The sequence below is a fragment of the Atheta coriaria genome, unplaced genomic scaffold (genome assembly GCF_025399875.1).
Source record: "Atheta coriaria isolate IRGN ID8LTWV9N9 unplaced genomic scaffold, Caltech_Dcor_3.1 hic_scaffold_10_pilon, whole genome shotgun sequence".
Taxonomy (NCBI): domain Eukaryota; kingdom Metazoa; phylum Arthropoda; class Insecta; order Coleoptera; family Staphylinidae; genus Dalotia; species Dalotia coriaria.
In genome coordinates, this window is record NW_027045452.1 from 9,296,431 (window position 1) to 9,315,209 (window position 18,779).

Consider the following 18,779-nt stretch of genomic DNA (forward strand, 5'->3'; position numbering starts at 1 on the left):
AGTTAGATAGTTTGTAGAAATTTTTTTGTGTTAATTATGAGCGATTAATTAGTTGTTAGAAAAATTTTGCAGACTTCATAATTAACACCCTGTAACTTTTTTGGTAATTAGGTATTTATTAAATTGTTTACGTGGTTCAATGCAGAATTCAATATACTTTCGAATTGACCAAACGGCATTCTGTTATCTTTTTTAGTTTTTGAGTTATCACCAAAAAACTATTAAAAATCACAGTTTTTAATATTTTAGACCGTTATTCTTCACATGGCGGCAACATATGGGCATATAAATTATGATTTTTTATTTGACCTCAATTAATTTCCTTTCTCTTAGCAACCCGTTCCCAATCACTCCCATATCCTGTTTTCCGGCTTTCCTGCTGTCCGTCTATTTGTCAAGGATAAAAGATAACATCTAGAAGTCGTCCTTTTAGCCGCTTTTAGTGCTTTTGTTATCGATTATTTATGATTGCGTTTCCTTCCTGGTCTTCTTCGCGTGGTGTGCGCAAAAATCGAAGACACAGGCGTGCCCTGTCAACTTCCACCCTGTCCTACAAACACAAATAGTTGCATCAGAGTCTACAGGTAAATCTAGGACGCGGTAAAGGGCAGATTGCGGAAAATAGATTGCGAAATTATCGCGACACAAATAATTCGTATTTTTTTCGTCGAAAAAATACACGATTTGAAGCAAAATTGATTAAATAAAAAAGGTATTGATGAAATTTTATATTTTTGTATTGTGGGGGTTATAATAGAGTCGCGTAACATTTAAAGGGCGCGAGATTTATTGTTTGAGGGTTGTAAAGGTAAAATTCACGATTATAGGTCGAGTAATGCGGAATTTATTAACTGCAGCTTTGGAACTTTAACAATGTAAAACAACTGAATCAACAAACCACACCAATAAGGGTGGCTTTTTAAGGGGGATAGATTTACGACTTCACACATCGCGCCCCACGCACACCTTGACATCTTGACACATTTATTTTATTTTCATTTTTTAGGTTGCGGGATGTTTTCTTTGTGTTTTTTTTATTTCTAAAAAAATCTAACACACTTTTATATTTTTTTGTTTTATGTTTAACCACCCCCGAATGATATAAGAGTGTTTATGGACTATTGTTACATTTGTTATAAAATAGCAAACTTTATATTCCGGTAAAATCCAAGAAATTTTAGTTTTTATGTCGGTTTTGTTTTGTAGAGTAAGAAACATCGGCGGCATAAGTCAAACGTAAGTTTTTCTGCAGGGTTGGGAGACATTCTCACAGTTTTCAACCCTTTAAAGCTTTTTTCGAGGTCTTTGATCTTTTTAACTACATTGTAAACATTAAACATTGTGCGAGAGTATAGATTAATCACTATGTGTGGAATCACGGTCTTAAATTTATAAATTTTGCATTTTTGTTAGTTTTTTAATTATTGCAAGAAAACGCAATATCGTATCAAGTTGATTCTTTCATACATCGATTCAGTATTAAATTCTGTGTCAGATTTCATTAAACTATAGTTTGGAATAGTAATTTGTTGCTAATTATGAGCGATTAATTAGTTATTTATAAAATTTAACAAACATCATTTTCAACACCCTGTAACTTCTTTAGCAATCAGGGTTTTAATTAACTCTTTTCGGGATTCGACACAGAATTTCATGGAGTATTTGCTGGTTTATAAATAATTTTTGTAACTATTATAGTTTTAAAGTTATTAACAAAAAACCACGAAAAAACAATATTTTGCTATTTTTAGACCGTTATTCTTAACATAGGGTTAACATATTGACGCCTAAATTCATAACATCAAAAATTATGCTTTTAAATTGATTCTTAAACTTTGTTTACACGCTAATGCAAATTTTTAGGAGAGTGATTAGTTGATTTTTACTAATTAACGTCAGAAAGGTATCGCTGCCATATGGCACTTCCGTTGCGGACGATTAGCGTCCAATTAGCGCGACACATCTACGTTTCAATTTCACGTCCCTTTTAAATATAACTTGATTTTGAGCGACATCTTGTCGACGTTAAACATCTTCTCAAAAACAACTTAAAAGATTTAAGTTTAATTTGTACATGCTACATATTTTTATATTCACGATTTAGTTTTACTTGTTTCATTTTTTTTAAAGTATTGTTTGTGTGTGTTTGTTATGACACTTTTTTTGATATTGCGCCACTCGGGAAATAATTCCGTCCGCACTGATGAACCATCATGATGTGTTTGTGTATGGACTGTCGCACATAAATCGACTTCTTTTAATTACTTTAACAGATATTCAGCGCACAATGCGAGTGAGAAAAATCCAAACGCCGCAATAAATTTTCCTTTTAGTGATTTCTATTGCTTTTTTACTGCCAGTGCTTAAAATAACAATAAAAGTTTAGTTTTAAAGCAAAGTATAACTTCACGAAATGACATTGCATGTGAGGGCGCTAGTGTCGCACGTTCAGAAAATTGCAGCTATCTTGGAATGTTAGCGTTAAAGTGGAATTTGCAAATTAAACAGATGTTGCTACTTGTAATGTTGCAATTTATTAATAAGTTAATCGTGTAGGTTTAGTAAAAATGTTAGAATTTCCGTTTTACGCAATTGAATGAGTGCATTTATTGCGTGGATTATTTCTTATTAATCAAATGAAAAGTAATAGGACTTATATCGGAACTCAAATCATAAACCGGAAGTTATTACCTCATCTTATGTGTACTTTGGGTGTTATGATAATTTAATTGATTTAATTATGAATTCGTATCGTGTCATTTTATCGGATTTAATTTGCATAGAGTATTAAAATAGAAACCATTGCGACCGCACGCTCATAATAAAAAAATTAAACAATAATATGACATCATTTTTATTATAAAATCAAGTTTATCGTGTGACTTGACATGCAATATTGTTAAAAATTATATAATTCGATTAAAATGTCATGTTTTTGTCATTTTTTTCATTCGCGAAATGTTTGGTTGCATAAAATTAATAATTTTAAGCACGTTTAGTATACAAATTGCCAAATTACTAATTTGCATAAAGTCTATTCATTTAAATATTAGTAATCCAGCAATTACACGCAATTAAAATGTATGTCCCGTAAGTTTTGTGTGTGAGGGCATGTCGCGAAAACAATCGGTAGGAAAACAATCATTCAATCATTTCTTTCATCGAGTGCTGAAGTCACGAAAGGAATGTGGTGCATGATGTGCATGCATAGTACGGTATTTTGCACGTTTGCAACTTTACGGGCCGCCGACAAAGTTGAAGTTTCTCTCACAGCCATAAAATTATTCACGTATGCAAATATTGAAATTTATGCGTGCCTTTGATTTGGAATCAAAAGACAGTCAAAACGGCTTTTGAAATGGTCAAAAATAGACAAATTTTGCATTATTTTAAAGAAATATTTAATAGTTTTCTCATTGTGCGCAATATAGGTTCGGTACAGTATATGGACTAATCGCTATGTGAGGAATCACGGTCTTAAATTAAGAAATTTTGCATTTTGTTTAGTTTTTAAATTATTACAAGAAAACTAATTTTCATATCAAGTTGATTTTTTCATATGTAGATGCAGAATTAAATTCTGTGTCTGACTGCATTAAAACATTGTTCCTTTTAACATTTTGTTGCTAATTATTAGCAATTAATTAGGTATTTGCAAAATTTAACAAACATCATTTTTAACACCCTGTAACTTCTTTGTCAATTAAATTTTAATCACTCCTTTACGTCATTCGATGCAGAATTTAATGTAGTATTTTCTCATTTATAACTTATTGTTCTATCTATTATGCTTTTTAAGTTATTAACAAAAAACTGCAAAAAAACAAGATTTTTCTATTGTTAGACCGCTATTGCTTACATATTGGTTTCATATGGACGTTTCGTGACAAAAAATTAATAATCGCAGTTAAAATTGCAGTACATTTAGGCGTGTTTTATATTTGAAATCAAATGAAAGCCAAAACTGCCCTTTATATACTCAAAAATAGATAAATTTTGCTATATTTTTAAGAAATATTTAACTATTTTCTCATTTCGCACAATATAGCCACAGTGCAGTATACGGAATAATCGCTATGTAAGGAATCACGGTCTTAAATTAAGAAATTTTGTATTTTGTTTAGTTTTTAAATTATTACAAGAAAACTAATTATCATATCAACTTGATTTTTTCATGTGTTGATGCAGAATTAAATTCTGAGTCTGACTGCATTAAAATATTGTTTCTTGTAACAGTTTGCTGCTAATTATAAGCAATTAATTAGGTATTTGCAAAATTTTACAAACATCATTTTCAACACCCTGTAACTTCTTTGTCAATCATATTTTTAGTCACTTCTTTACGTGGTTCGATGCAGAATTTAATGTAGTATTTTCTCATTTATAACTTATTGTTCTATCTATTATGGTTTTTAAGTTATTAACAAAAAAACGCAAAAAAACAATATTTTCTTATTTTTAGACCGCTATTCCTTACATAATGCTTTCATATGGACATTTCGGGACAAAAAATAAATAAATCTTAGTTAAAATTGCAATATATTTAGGCGTGTTATATATTTGAAATCGAACTAAGGCCAAAACTGCCCTTTAAATACTCAAGAATGGATAAATTTTGCTATATTTTAAACAAATATTTAACAATTTTCTCCTTGTGCACAATATAGGCACAGTGCAGTATGGAATAATCATTATGTGAGGAATCACGGTCTTAAATTAAGAAATTTTGCATTTTGTTTAGTTTTTAAATTATTACAAGAAAACTAATTATTATATCAACATGATTTTTTCATATGTTGATGGAGAATTAAATTCTGTGTCTGTCTGCATTAAAACATTGTTCCTTCTAATATTTGGTTGCTAATTATAAGCAATTAATTAGGTATTTGCAAAATTTAACAAACATCATTTTGAACACCCTGTAACTTCTTTGTCAATCATAATTTTAGTCAGTTCTTTACGTGGTTCGATGCAGAATTTAATGTAGTATTAACTCATATATAATTTATTGTTTTATCTATTATGGATTTTAAGTTATTAACAAAAAACCACGAAAAAACAATATTTTCCTATTTTTAGACCGCTATTGCTTACATATTGCTTTCTTATGGGCATTTCGTGACAAAAAATAAATAAATCGGAGTTAAAATTGCAATATATTTAGGCGTGTTATATATTTGAATTCAAACGAAGTCCAAAACTGCCCTTTAAATGCTCAAGAATACATATATTTTGCTATATTTTAAATAAATATTTAATAGTTTTCTCATTGTAAGCAATATAGGTATATGGACTAATCGCTATGTGAGGAATCACGGTCTTAAATTGAGAAATCTTGCATTTTGTTTAGTTTTTAAATTATTACAAGAAAACTAATTTTCATATCAAGTTGATTTTTTCATATGTAGATGCAGAATTAAATTCTGTGTCTGACTGCATTAAAACATTGTTCCTTTTAACATTTTGTTGCTAATTATTAGCAATTAATTAGGTATTTGCAAAATTTAACAAACATCATTTTTAACACCCTGTAACTTCTTTGTCAATTAAATTTTAATCACTCCTTTACGTCATTCGATGCAGAATTTAATGTAGTATTTTCTCATTTATAACTTATTGTTCTATCTATTATGGTTTTTAAGTTATTAACAAAAAAACGCAAAAAAACAATATTTTCTTATTTTTAGACCGCTATTCCTTACATAATTCTTTCATATGGACATTTCGGGACAAAAAATAAATAAATCTTAGTTAAAATTGCAATATATTTAGGCGTGTTATATATTTGAAATCGAACTAAGGCCAAAACTGCCCTTTAAATACTCAAGAATGGATAAATTTTGCTATATTTTAAACAAATATTTAACAATTTTCTCCTTGTGCACAATATAGGCACAGTGCAGTATGGAATAATCATTATGTGAGGAATCACGGTCTTAAATTAAGAAATTTTGCATTTTGTTTAGTTTTTAAATTATTACAAGAAAACTAATTATTATATCAACATGATTTTTCATATGTTGATGGAGAATTAAATTCTGTGTCTGTCTGCATTAAAACATTGTTCCTTCTAATATTTGGTTGCTAATTATAAGCAATTAATTAGGTATTTGCAAAATTTAACAAACATCATTTTGAACACCCTGTAACTTCTTTGTCAATCATAATTTTAGTCAGTTCTTTACGTGGTTCGATGCAGAATTTAATGTAGTATTAACTCATATATAATTTATTGTTTTATCTATTATGGATTTTAAGTTATTAACAAAAAACCACGAAAAAACAATATTTTCCTATTTTTAGACCGCTATTGCTTACATATTGCTTTCTTATGGGCATTTCGTGACAAAAAATAAATAAATCGGAGTTAAAATTGCAATATATTTAGGCGTGTTATATATTTGAATTCAAACGAAGTCCAAAACTGCCCTTTAAATGCTCAAGAATACATATATTTTGCTATATTTTAAATAAATATTTAATAGTTTTCTCATTGTAAGCAATATAGGTATATGGACTAATCGCTATGTGAGGAATCACGGTCTTAAATTGAGAAATCTTGCATTTTGTTTAGTTTTTAAATGATTACAAGGAAACTAATTATCATATCAAGTTGATTTTTTCATATGTTGATGCAGAATTAAATTCTGTGTCTGACTGCATTAAAACATTGTTCCTTGTAACCTTTTGTTGCTAATTATAAGCAATTAATTAGGTATTTGCAAAATTTTACAAACATCATTTTTAACACCCTGTAACTTCTTTGTCAATAATATTTTTAATCACTTCTTTACATGATTCGATGCAGAATTTAATGTAGTATTTTCTCATTTATAACTTATTGTTCTATCTATTATGGTTTTGAAGTTATTAACAAAAAACCGCGAAAAAACAAGATTTTTCTATTTTTAGACCGCTATTGCTTACATAGTGTTATCATATGGACATTCCGTCACAAAAAAATAAAGCGCAGTTAAAATTGTATTTAATTTGGACATGTTTACGATTTAAATCATATGCTATATTTTGATGAAGAATTAAACAATGTTCTTGATTTTATTCCGATAGTCTCAATTGTTAATATTAATGAATCACCGTGGGTAAATAAATGCGTAGGAGAATGTGTGTAGGTGAAATATGTTCGTAAAATATTCGCACCGGTGAAGTAAATAAAATGTTTTATGTCATTTATGTAGTAAGGTACTAGTCATCGCAAACACAACACACAACTTGCGACAACTTGAGTTTTCCGTTGTTTTCTTGTCGTGAATCGCCCAATTGACTATTTTAATATGTAATGAACATATTATTGAACTGCGTGCTCATTGTGTAAATATTAGCTGTAGAGCGTTAGTGTTACTTTGTTAATGTGAGGTTTTAATTTTAATTCTAAACGCGGAGGAGCGTTTTCGCAGTGTGTGGCGCCGCACAACGAAAACGAAGCACGCTCGATGCAATTCGCTTCAATTGTATTATTGTGATTGTGACATTGTGATGGTCAACAAGCCAAAAATTTCGTGTTCAGCCGCATAAGTGTTAATTAATCGTGTGTTCAAATGTTTTAATTGATTTTACTTTGGCTTTAATTAAATTTTAAATAATTTGTGATAAAATGGGCGATCGAAAAGATCTGGAATATACTAGTGAGTCTTCATTTTTAATTTGTTAATAAATATTAAGGTTAATTTTAGATTTAGTTATTATTTCGGGAACGGGAAATTCAATACATGACTTGTACTGCTTTGACACAATTTCCAGCTTTTACTACCATGCGTTTTTGTTTGTTTTCTTACGCGTCTCACATTACAAGTTTGTTCATATCCGCGTTTTTTGTTAATAACTTAAAAACTATAATAGATAAAACAATAATTTAAGAGCCAATAAATACTACATTAAATTCTGCATCGCATCAGGCGAAGAGATGCATAAAATTATTATTGCAAAAAAGTTACAGGGCGTTGAAAATTATGTTTGTTAAATTTTAATAATAACTAATTATTCGCTCATAATTAGCAGGAAAAAATTGTAACATATCGTGTTTCAATGAAATTAGATGCAGAATTTAATTCTGAATCGATATCTGAAAGAATCAATTTTATACGTCATTGCGTTTTCTTATAATAATTAAAAAACTAAGAAAAACATAAGATTTTTTTGTTATTTAAATAAAAACATCCTGTTTTGGTATGTTTTGCGTCGTAATTATTAAACACTCTGTTGTAAATTCATCAAACTTTTATGCCCTACATAAAATATTATAGCATTTTGTGTTTTATAAATATTCTCGTAAAAAATAATTAGAAAACTATTAAAATTATAAACTATAAACTATATAAAATTCAATTTTTTTTTTTTTAATTAAAGTTGTGTGTGACAACATTAAAGGAAGTTTAAACTTATAACTTTAGCTTCTGTTAATTACAGCTCGCGTTGATTAATTGCAATTTTAATTAAGATTACGACTATTACGACATTTTACAACACATCTCATGACCAATTGCAATTGCAACGAGTTATAATCTTTTGAAAAAAAATTCAAGTGTACAGTTTGTGAGGTGAATAAACTTTACTAAATTTACCATACACAAAAAATAGTCTTGGCAATGAAATGTAAAATATAAAAGACAGGATTGTATTAAATTCTTTTATATAATTAAAAAATAGAACACTAACAGATGGCTCTGTTAATGTATATCTGTAAAAGTAAATATTAAACTATGCCAAAAAATGTTGTAATGCAGCGATCATTGAAACACAAATAACTGGCACTGGCTGCGCACTTCCTGTGCATTTTCCTGCGCGCACACACCGCGAAAATTCGCCGCGCGCGCGTTTTCCACCAGGCACATTTCCGCGCGCGTCGTTTCGGTAGTCACAACACGCACAAGTAAAAGCGTCGCGACGTGCTAGAAAAAAACACAAGTTATTAGATTTTATCAGGTTGAATATTTTGTGAATGAGCATAGATATTTTATCATTTACGTTATGCTCGTGTGCATTTTATGTTGTTATTAATTTTTGACTGTCATTATCAGTGTTTAAACAAGATTTTCCAGTTGTAGGATATAAAAAAGTTTATTTTTGAGTCATTTACGTATATTAAGTGCATTGTTTTTAATAAAATTTAAAATGGTTGGATATTACGGGCAAGGTAATAATTTTTGTGTTTTTTGGCTTTAAATAGATTTTTATTCCAGTATTCTATTTTATTCATGGTCATCTTTTATGCAATTGCACCGAAACACATTAATTTTTATTTTGTGGGCTGCATCTAGTGTTAATTATAACATTTGACGTCATATTTTATTTTAAATCGTGTTTTATTCCCACCTACTAAGAAAATAAACTTTTCTTGTTTTTCTTATTTGCGTTGAAAAATTATTGCGTGTACAACATGCGAAAGATTTATTTTTTTCTTTGTACACATTGTACTAAAAATTTTCTAGGTCAGCAAAAAAATCGAGGTGTTTGAATGACATTAAAGTTATTTTTAGTTTTACGCTGTGCAATTTTCGATTCTATTCACTCGCTGTGCATTTCCTCTCATGCTCGTTAAAATGTCATCACTTACCCTACAATACTACTATATATATATATTAAGTGATGATGCAAAACCTTTTTTGTTTTTAATTTCTAAAGCGAAAGGTTAAAAGTTAAATCACTTTCTTATCACGATGGCGTTTTTATCATTGGGAAACGTTTTAACGCTGGGAAAGAAATTAGGGGTGTGTACCAAGGCCCAACCCACGCTCTAATCAATGTAGTTTTAGTATCTATAAAGGTGCATGTGCATTTAATCAATTTTCTATCTGTTTTTCCAGGCGTATCGGACGTGGAGAATCCGCACGTGAAGAAATACAACGTCAGCGGTGCCCAAAATTCTTCAGGTCGGCTGCGAATATCGAAACTTGTCTGTTTCTTCCTCGTCATGGGGGCCATATTGTTAGCCGTTTTGGCGGCTCTTGCTGTTTACTTCTTTGCACCACATGAATGTGATGCAAGTTCTGCACCGGCTGCTCTTACAAAAGCCAGTATTATTCCTTCGTTGGATAGAAAGCAATCTCCAGTTGTCAAAATGGTTGCTGGTGATTCCGTTCCGCAGGAGTTTGCGAAAAATATTGATATCCTTCTGAAGCGTTTACCACGCGACGTAAAACCGACGCATTATACGTAAGATAATTAATTTTTAAGTTATTAAAAATTAAAAATTACATAAGTTCATTTTTAGGCTGAAATTGATGCCGTTTTTGATTGAGAATAACTTTACCACACTTGGCAATGTCACCATTGATTTCGATTGTGTGGAAGCAACCGATAAGATTTACCTGCACGCCGTGGAGATTGGTATCGAGCGGCCATCGATTCGAATAAAGTACGTCACGGGCGATTACTTCCTTCGGCTGAAGGAGTTGACCTACAACAGCGACGATCAGATGTATACATTTCATCTAGATAGACTCATGAAGCCAGGAGGGCAGTATTTCCTGCACATGACTTTCGTCAGTCACTTGAATGATTTAAATCAAGGGTTTTATCGAAGTAGCTACACGGATAAGGAAACAAACACATTGAGGTAAGAATAAACTGTAAAAATCTATAAAATATTCATTTGTTGTGTTTGTAGATGGATTGCCAGTTCTCAATTTTCTCCTTTGGATGCCCGCCGAGCATTTCCATGTTTTGATGAACCAGATTTCAAAGCAACATTCAGTGTGAGCCTTGCACGTCCCAATTATATGACCACTTTGTCAAATATGCCCCGGATTAATACCGAAGACAGGTAAAATGGTAAACTTTTTGGTCGTGATGCTTTTTAATGTTTAATTTTTAGTATGGAAATGCCTGGTTATTCTTGGGATAACTATGAGCGTTCTCCGAATATGTCCACGTATTTGGTTGCGTTTGTCGTCAGTGACCTGCAGCCCTACGAGTTCAACACCGATGGACGCGCCTACAGAATCTGGTCCCGCAAGGATGTCATCTCCCAATCAATCTACGCTTCCCAAATATCTCCCAGAATACTGAAGTATTATGAGAAGTACTTTGATATCAAGTTTCCACTCCCGAAGTTGGATCAAGTTGCGGTACCAGATTTTGGTTTCTCTGCGATGGAGAATTGGGGATTGATTACCTACCGCGAGACTTCGTTACTTATTGATGAACAGGACGCTGATTTGTCGCTGAAGACGAGTCTGGTTAGTACAATGTCGCATGAATTAACGCATCAATGGTTTGGTAACTTGGTCACGCCGAAATTCTGGGACGATCTCTTCTTGAAGGAAGGTTTCGCCAACTATTTTATGTATCGTGGCATCAATCATGTGGAACCATCATGGAATTTCAGCAATGAACTGTTGTTGAATGAACAATTTTCCGCAATGGACAACGATATCTATAGTTTTTCACGGCCATTGTCAAATGAGATGAAGTCTAGCGATGATATTCGACAGGCGTTTGATCGAATTGCGTATGCGAAGGGTGCGTCTATTATTCACATGTTGCAGAATATCTACGGAGAGGAGCACTTTAAAGATTCGATTAAACATTATCTGAATAAGCATCAGTATCAGAATGCTGAGTATATTGATTTTGTGCAAGCTTTCATTGAGAGGAACCCTAGAGTGCCTGGATTAAAACATAACAATGATTTGAAGACGATTTTGGATGGGTGGATTCGACAGGCTGGGTTTCCAGTGGTCACTGTTGTAGCAGACTATCAGAATAATAATTTGACATTGACACAGAAGCGATTCCGTTTTGGGCCTACCGAGAAGCACACGGATGATGATAAAATATGGTGGATCCCGGTTTCGTATGCTACCAAGTTGCAGGCGGACTTTGATGATACGAAACCGAAGTTCTGGATTGAAGGACAGAAGGAAACCAAGGTGGAGTTGGATATTCAAGAGGGTTATCTTTTGAATTTGAAACATTCAGGTTAGTATTTAAACTGTTTCTTTTGTTGTTTTTAATCCTAGTCTCCTAATCTTGTAGGATATTATATCGTGAACTACGACGAAAGAAACTGGAAGCAAATAACACATACCTTCAAACACTTCCCTCTTCTGGTACGTTCCCAGTTATTAGCGAATGCAATGGACCTAGCACGTGCAAATCTCCTCGACTATGACATCCCTTTCAAGCTGTTAATCACCGTAGGCCGCTGGGACAATCACTTTGTTCCTTACCACATTGCTTTCGAAAAAGTAAAGTACATCTACAACATGTTATTGAATCAAGAATGCTTCACCCAGTTCAACACTTTTCTTGCAATGGTATTTGATCAGTCGTTTGCAAACACACTTCCGGAGGAGAGTTCCACGGATACTTATGACATGAAACGCATGCGTCCTCTTATCCTGAAATGGGCTTGCCAGAATTCTGAGAGTAGATGTGTTGGTAAAGCGCGGGCCATGTTCAGGGCTTTGATGATTTACAAAACACCGTAAGTAGATGACGAATTAACACTTTTGTTTTTGATTAATTGTTTTGGTTTTGTTGTAGTGTCCATGCAAATCTACAAGATCTTGTATATTGTACTGCAATTCGTGAAGGGGTGAGACCGAGTTCAATTTTGCTTACCAGATGTACCTTAACGTCACCACACCCTCGGAGAAGCTTGCCCTGTTGAAAGCTCTTGGTTGTACCGAGCAACCATGGCTTCTACGAAAATACCTCAACATGATGTTGGATGATACTTCCGGTGTTCGAAAACAAGATGGCAAACATGTTTTCTATGCTGTGGCCAAAAATATTCGCGGTCATACTCTTGCATTTTCTTTTCTGCGTGAAAATTGGGATGCTCTCAAAGATTAGTAAGTTCTTTACTTTAAAATCTTGAAGTTTATATCATCTCATAATATTTTTGTTTGCTACAGTTATGGAATGGCCTTCAATCGGCTAACAAAGATGATTGAACCACTCTCGATGTACATGAACACCCCATATGACTTGGAGCAGCTTGTGGCATTCGGGAATAGTGTGGAGCTGGGGACCGCGAAGGGTGCTTTCAAGCGCGTCTACGAAGATGTCCAGATGAACATAGAATGGATGAAGACGAGTTCCATGTCGGTGACCAAATGGCTGGAGGCACATCGTGACCATTTCGGTTATTAACACTTTATATTGTCACAATGAAACTAAAACATTCATACGTAGATGCTTACATACATAATTGTTAAAACGAGATTATTGTGCCTTATGTGTAAAGCTAACTAAATGTTATGACTTGATATATGGATGTGAATATAATTTATATTATGACACACATTTCACAGCCTCATGGAATAATTTAATTTAGAAGATTAAAATAGTAATTGTCTCGACGACTAAGAGGGCTAGAAAAAAAAAGAACTTCATATTCTTGATCCTTGAAAAATTCTCTACACGATGGCATCATTATTGAAAAATGATCAAAATGGCACAAAAAATTTTAAAGAAAAGATTTTGTTATAAAAAAGGCAAAAGATTTCTCTTTTTTATGTTGAAAATTAAAAGTAGGAATTTTTCAATTCTGATTTCGGATTCGGATAGGTGTACAATTATAGATCGGTTAATTAATTAAAAATAGCAACCAGGTGAAATATATGAAGTATAATAGCGAGATTTCTGCGTATTAATGAAATGAATTGAAATTTCAGGTATAAGTTAGAAAGTTTTAGTTTATCACTGTTTGTGTACAAACACCTCTTTTTTTATCGCGTTGCAGCGCGTCACATGCGCGCTCAGTAGTGCTTGTTCCATTTCTTACCTAGTAGATCGTGCGCTGCCACGTGGTGTGCACGCGTTTCTTTGCGCGGTGGTTTTCGTGGCGACCTATCACGTTTCTTGAGATTTTAAATCTGTAGTTGAATTCGAATCGGTCAGTAAGGATAGCATTTTGATTTAACAGACGAGTGCAACGAATAGTTAATGAATTATCGCGCGTGGATCCCAAAATTGCGTGGTTTTACAATGTGCGCACATGTTTGCCGTCGGCCGACGGATATCTCACATCGGCTAAGAAGTCGCAGTGGTTTTATTTGTGCAGTGTTATTAATTTGTGAAATATTTCAACCGCGAAAATGCACGTCAGGGTGTAACATTAATATTCGACGAATTAAACAGTTAGTGAAAATGTTTCATGGACGAAAAGAATTCATCAGACGTTAAAGAAAAGCGGGGAAACAATCAAATGAGTAAATACTTTGAAACTACTTAAATATCAACAAATAATATTAAAATTCAACATGTACTCTTGTGATGGTATGAGTTGCAATAAACTATACTTTTAATATTACATTTGCTAGTATATTTGTCCATGTTTCCATTTTGTCGTTTTCAGAATTAGATTTAAAGACCACATTTGATAGTACGTTTTTAAAATGTGAATAACAGGTACATAAATGTTGTTGTTTTTAAAAAGGTGAGAAAAACAACAACATTTATACCTGAAACAAATAAGATTCGATAAGAGAGCCGTGTGGCTCAGGTGGCATGTGCATATGCTAGCATGCTAGAGGTTCATGGATCGAATCTCAGTTGTAGAAGGCAATTTTATTAAATAATAAGAAATTTACGAAATGTGGGTTGCATACCACAAAAATTCAAGATTCAAATGTTAGAAATAACTTGAAAAGCAAAGTACAACGAAGCCACAATAAGAATAAGTGAAGATGGTGGAGGAGCAAATAGAGAGCAGCAGCAGCAGCAGGAGAGAGAGTATAGGAGAAGTAAGAAGAGAAGAAGAAGAGAGAGTATAGGAAGAAAAGAGAATAGGGGTGACAGAATTTTTAAATTTTTTGGCACGTGTCGTTATAAGACAGTCTACGGTCGATCTCCCAGTGCGCCTCCGGCGCTCTGGTCGATCGCCCACTGCTTCGGTTCGTCCATTGCTCCCGGCCCATCCTACAGCTACGATGTCTCTGCGCTTCATCCCCGAAATTATCAGGCATATCAACAATTTTTATGGTGGGGGATCATCCCCAGAGAGAGGGAACTCCTTATAAGGAGATCCTTTTAAGAACTTGTAAAAATATTTCTAATTTTTAAGTCGCCTCAAGAGAGGGGACACTTAAAAATATTCTTACAAGTTCTTACCTGTACCTGAAATGAAAGATGGAGTACACAAATCATACAAGATACCTTAACAATTTTTATAGTGGGGATCATCCCCCGAGTGGGAGAACTCCTTGAGGACTTGTAGAGATATTTCTAAGTGTCGCCGCTCTCAGAGCCGCCCACAACACTGTGAAATACTTTACAAGTTGTGACCTGTACCTGAAATGATAGAAGGATGGGGTGCACAAGTCATAAGATACAGCCATTGCCTTTAACATTTCTTTATTAACAAACTAAATACAATACAAGTTCAGAACTTCCAAGTTCAATACCTACAGAACACATGACGTCATTTTAAAATATGTTTATGACCTGCATAACCGCGCTGTACTAACGGCTGCAAAAGTACAAAATATAACACTAGAAAATAGCAAATTGCGCACTGTTTTCGCGTTGCATCCCTGGAAAATTATATACAGGGTGTTGCCAAAAGAAAATCTATAATTTAAAAAGAAAATCGCATCAAAACAATAAAAAAATAATTAATTTTTTACTGATGATTAGGAATTTATATTATACAGGGCGATACAAAAAAACCTCAAAAGTGTAAGTTTTATAACCTGTTTCCTTCTGAATACTTAGAAGAAGTGATAGGTGACGCCGCGCTGAGGTTAGTGCGACGCCTAGATCGCGAGCAAACACGAAAGAACCATGGAAAATTACAGTTTTATGCAAATTTTCACGAGTTACAGGGGAAATTCCGGCAACAAACTATTACCACCCGACGGAAAATTTAATTTCGCATCTTTTGACGCCGCGCTGAGGTTAGTGCGACGCCTAGATCGCAAGCAACCACGAAAAAACCATGGAAAATTACAATTTTATGCAAATTTTCGCGGGTTACAGGGGGAATTCCGGCAACAAACTATTACCACCCGACGGAAAATTTAATTTCGCATCTTTTGACGCCGCGCTGAGGTTAGTGCGACGCCTAGATCGCGAGCAAACACGAAATAACCATGGAAAATTACAGTTTTATGCAAATTTTCGCGAATTACAAGGGAAATTCCGGCAATAAACTATTACCACCCGACGGAAAATTTAATTTCGCATCTTTTGACGCCGCGCTGAGGTTAGTGCGACGCCTAGATCGCGAGCAAACACGAAATAACCATGGAAAATTACAGTTTTATGCAAATTTTCGCGAATTACAAGGGAAATTCCGGCAACAAACTATTACCACCCGACGGAAAATTTAATTTCGCATCTTTTGACGCCGCGCTGAGGTTAGTGCGACGCCTAGATCGCAAGCAACCACGAAAAAACCATGGAAAATTACAATTTTATGCGAATTTTCGCGGGTTACAGGGGGAATTCCGGCAACAAACTATTACCACCCGACGGAAAATTAAATTTCGCATCTTTTGACGCCGCGCTGAGGTTAGTGCGACGCCTAGATCGCAAGCAACCACGAAAAAACCATGGAAAATTACTGTTTTATGCAAATTTTCGCGAATTACAAGGGAAATTCCGGCAACAAACTATTACCACCCGACGGAAAATTTAATTTCGCATCTTTTGACGACGCGCTGAGGTTAGTGTGACGCCTAGATCGCGAGCAAACACGAAAGAACCATGGAAAATTACAGTTTTATGCAAATTTTCACGAGTTACAGAGGAAATTCCGGCAACAAACTATTACCACCCGACGGAAAATTTAATTCCGCATCTTTTGACGCCGCGCTGAGGTTAGTGCGACGCCTAGATCGCGAGCAAACACGAAAGAACCATGGAAAATTACAGTTGCCAAAGGGGGGGTGCTTGATACTTTTTTTCGACGATTTTTGATAATTAATATCTCTTAAACTAAAAGAGATAGCATCCCACGAATTGTTGATTATGAAAGATTGGAAGATTCTCTATCAGATAAAAATATAAAACAATTATATTTCCTACTAATTTGTCTAATTTGTATCACAGGTAGGTAGTACGTGACAAATAGAAAACTTGTTTATAAACAGCGTATGTAAATTTAACCGAAAAATATAATTGAATTATAAACTTACCAATGTACAGCTTATCGGACTGCCATGCACAACGAGTGCTGTAACTAAACGAAAACATTAATTAAAACAAATATATTTCATACATTTGAATTATGTTATAGCTAACAATCAAACAAGAAATAATCTGTGCTGTTTAGTTTAAAAAATACTCACACGAGCTTGATGGATCTTTCTTAGTGATGAGAATCAACACGGGGGCGATATACATCTTAATTTAGCAACCTACACCAAACACAACGCCGAGTGAAGAATGTTATCAAATCCACTATCACGTGACTTGTAATATACATAACAAACGCGATCAAAAACCGGCATTTCCTAATATTAAACAAATTACTATAGTCACAAAGTACAAATAAATAGCCGATTGATCTTCGAGTATAACACAAATTTAGAATATTGAAGTCCGAATAAACGATATAAGTCTCTCAACACACGACTGGATTAATCAGCGCCCGGCACGAAATTGGCTGCATTCCATCGATAGTGCATGCTGAAACTGCGTAAACAACGACGGAACAGTATATGATAATAAAAGTAAGAGGTGCGCAAAGGCGGCGCGTCGACTGCATGCGGCCTTGAGCGCGAATTGCAATAGATGCGCAAACACGGCGGCGCGTCGACAGCAGGAGACCATGTGCGCGAATTTGCAATAGGCACATTACCTGTGATCTAAACAAAACCAGACTCCGCTGCATGCAGCAAGTTGATGCGGCGTTAGGAGACAGCGCGCGGGACACATGCGTGCCCACGTTTGTCGATAAATATAAAAATAAGCCGTATAACTCGATTTTATGATTTTTAGTGCATCCTAGTGCCATCTAGTCCTACAATTTAGACTATTATAATCAATAATTAATTTCCACCTTTGTATGCAGTACATTATGAAAAATTGGAATTTTTAAATTCTGCTTTCAGTTTCTGATACATAATTTAATTCTACATCGATTATTTAAGTAACTTTTTTTGCTAACGTTAACCGTTTAGGCCCTATTTATAAGTTTTAAGAAACATGTGCATGCCGACGGAATAGTCTAATTTTTGAAGATTAAATTGTAATTATCTAAAGAACTAATAGAGCTAGAAAAAAGGGAATTTCATATTCTTGTTCCTTGAAATATTTTCTACAAGATGGCATCATTATTGAAAAAGGTTAAAAATAACACAAAAAAATTTTAAAGAAAAGGTTTTGTTATAAAAAATGCAAAAGATTTCTTTTTTTATGATAAAAACTAAAAGTTGGAATTTTTAAATTCTGTTTTTGGATCCTGATAGATCATTTAATTTTACGTCGATTATTTAAGTAAATTTTTTTTCTAACAGTGACCGTTTAGGCCCTATTTGCAATTTTAATGAGAATTTTGTACTATGCACAATAATGTAGTCAGGTCAGGCGGCATGCACATGTTTCATTAAAATTGCCAATAGGGCCTAAACGGTTAACGTTAGCAAAAAAAGTTACTTAAATAATCGATGTAAAATTAAATAATCTATCGTAATCCGCAAACAGAATTTAAAAATTTCTTCTTCCTGATGATCCTCTATTGATTTCTCTTGGTTTTCATAGCATCCTTAACTGGTAACAAACGCAACAAAATAAAATACAATTATCACTGTTTTCATTAAAGAAATTAAAAAATAAATAAAATAAAACAATAAAACCTTAAATTTCTA

At 33.5% G+C, this 18,779-nt stretch overlaps 1 protein-coding gene and 1 long non-coding RNA gene across 2 annotated transcripts; one reads left to right on the top strand and one right to left on the bottom strand.

The window, feature by feature from the left end:
- Positions 1–7,222: 7,222 nt before the first annotated feature.
- On the top strand, positions 7,223–13,269 carry LOC135800103 (aminopeptidase N-like). Its single transcript, XM_065313222.1, is given in 9 exon segments — positions 7,223–7,643; positions 9,822–10,170; positions 10,229–10,573; positions 10,625–10,780; positions 10,832–11,937; positions 11,995–12,445; positions 12,505–12,551; positions 12,554–12,815; positions 12,879–13,269. Coding segments are annotated over 9 exon segments (2,985 nt in total). The 5' UTR covers positions 7,223–7,612; the 3' UTR covers positions 13,117–13,269.
- Positions 13,270–15,304: 2,035 nt separating this feature from the next.
- On the bottom strand, positions 15,305–17,644 carry LOC135800385 (uncharacterized). Its single transcript, XR_010550144.1, has 3 exons — positions 17,259–17,644; positions 17,106–17,149; positions 15,305–15,537 (listed from the first exon to the last, which is right to left on the bottom strand). It is a non-coding gene; the product is annotated as an uncharacterized lncRNA (long non-coding RNA).
- Positions 17,645–18,779: the final 1,135 nt, after the last annotated feature.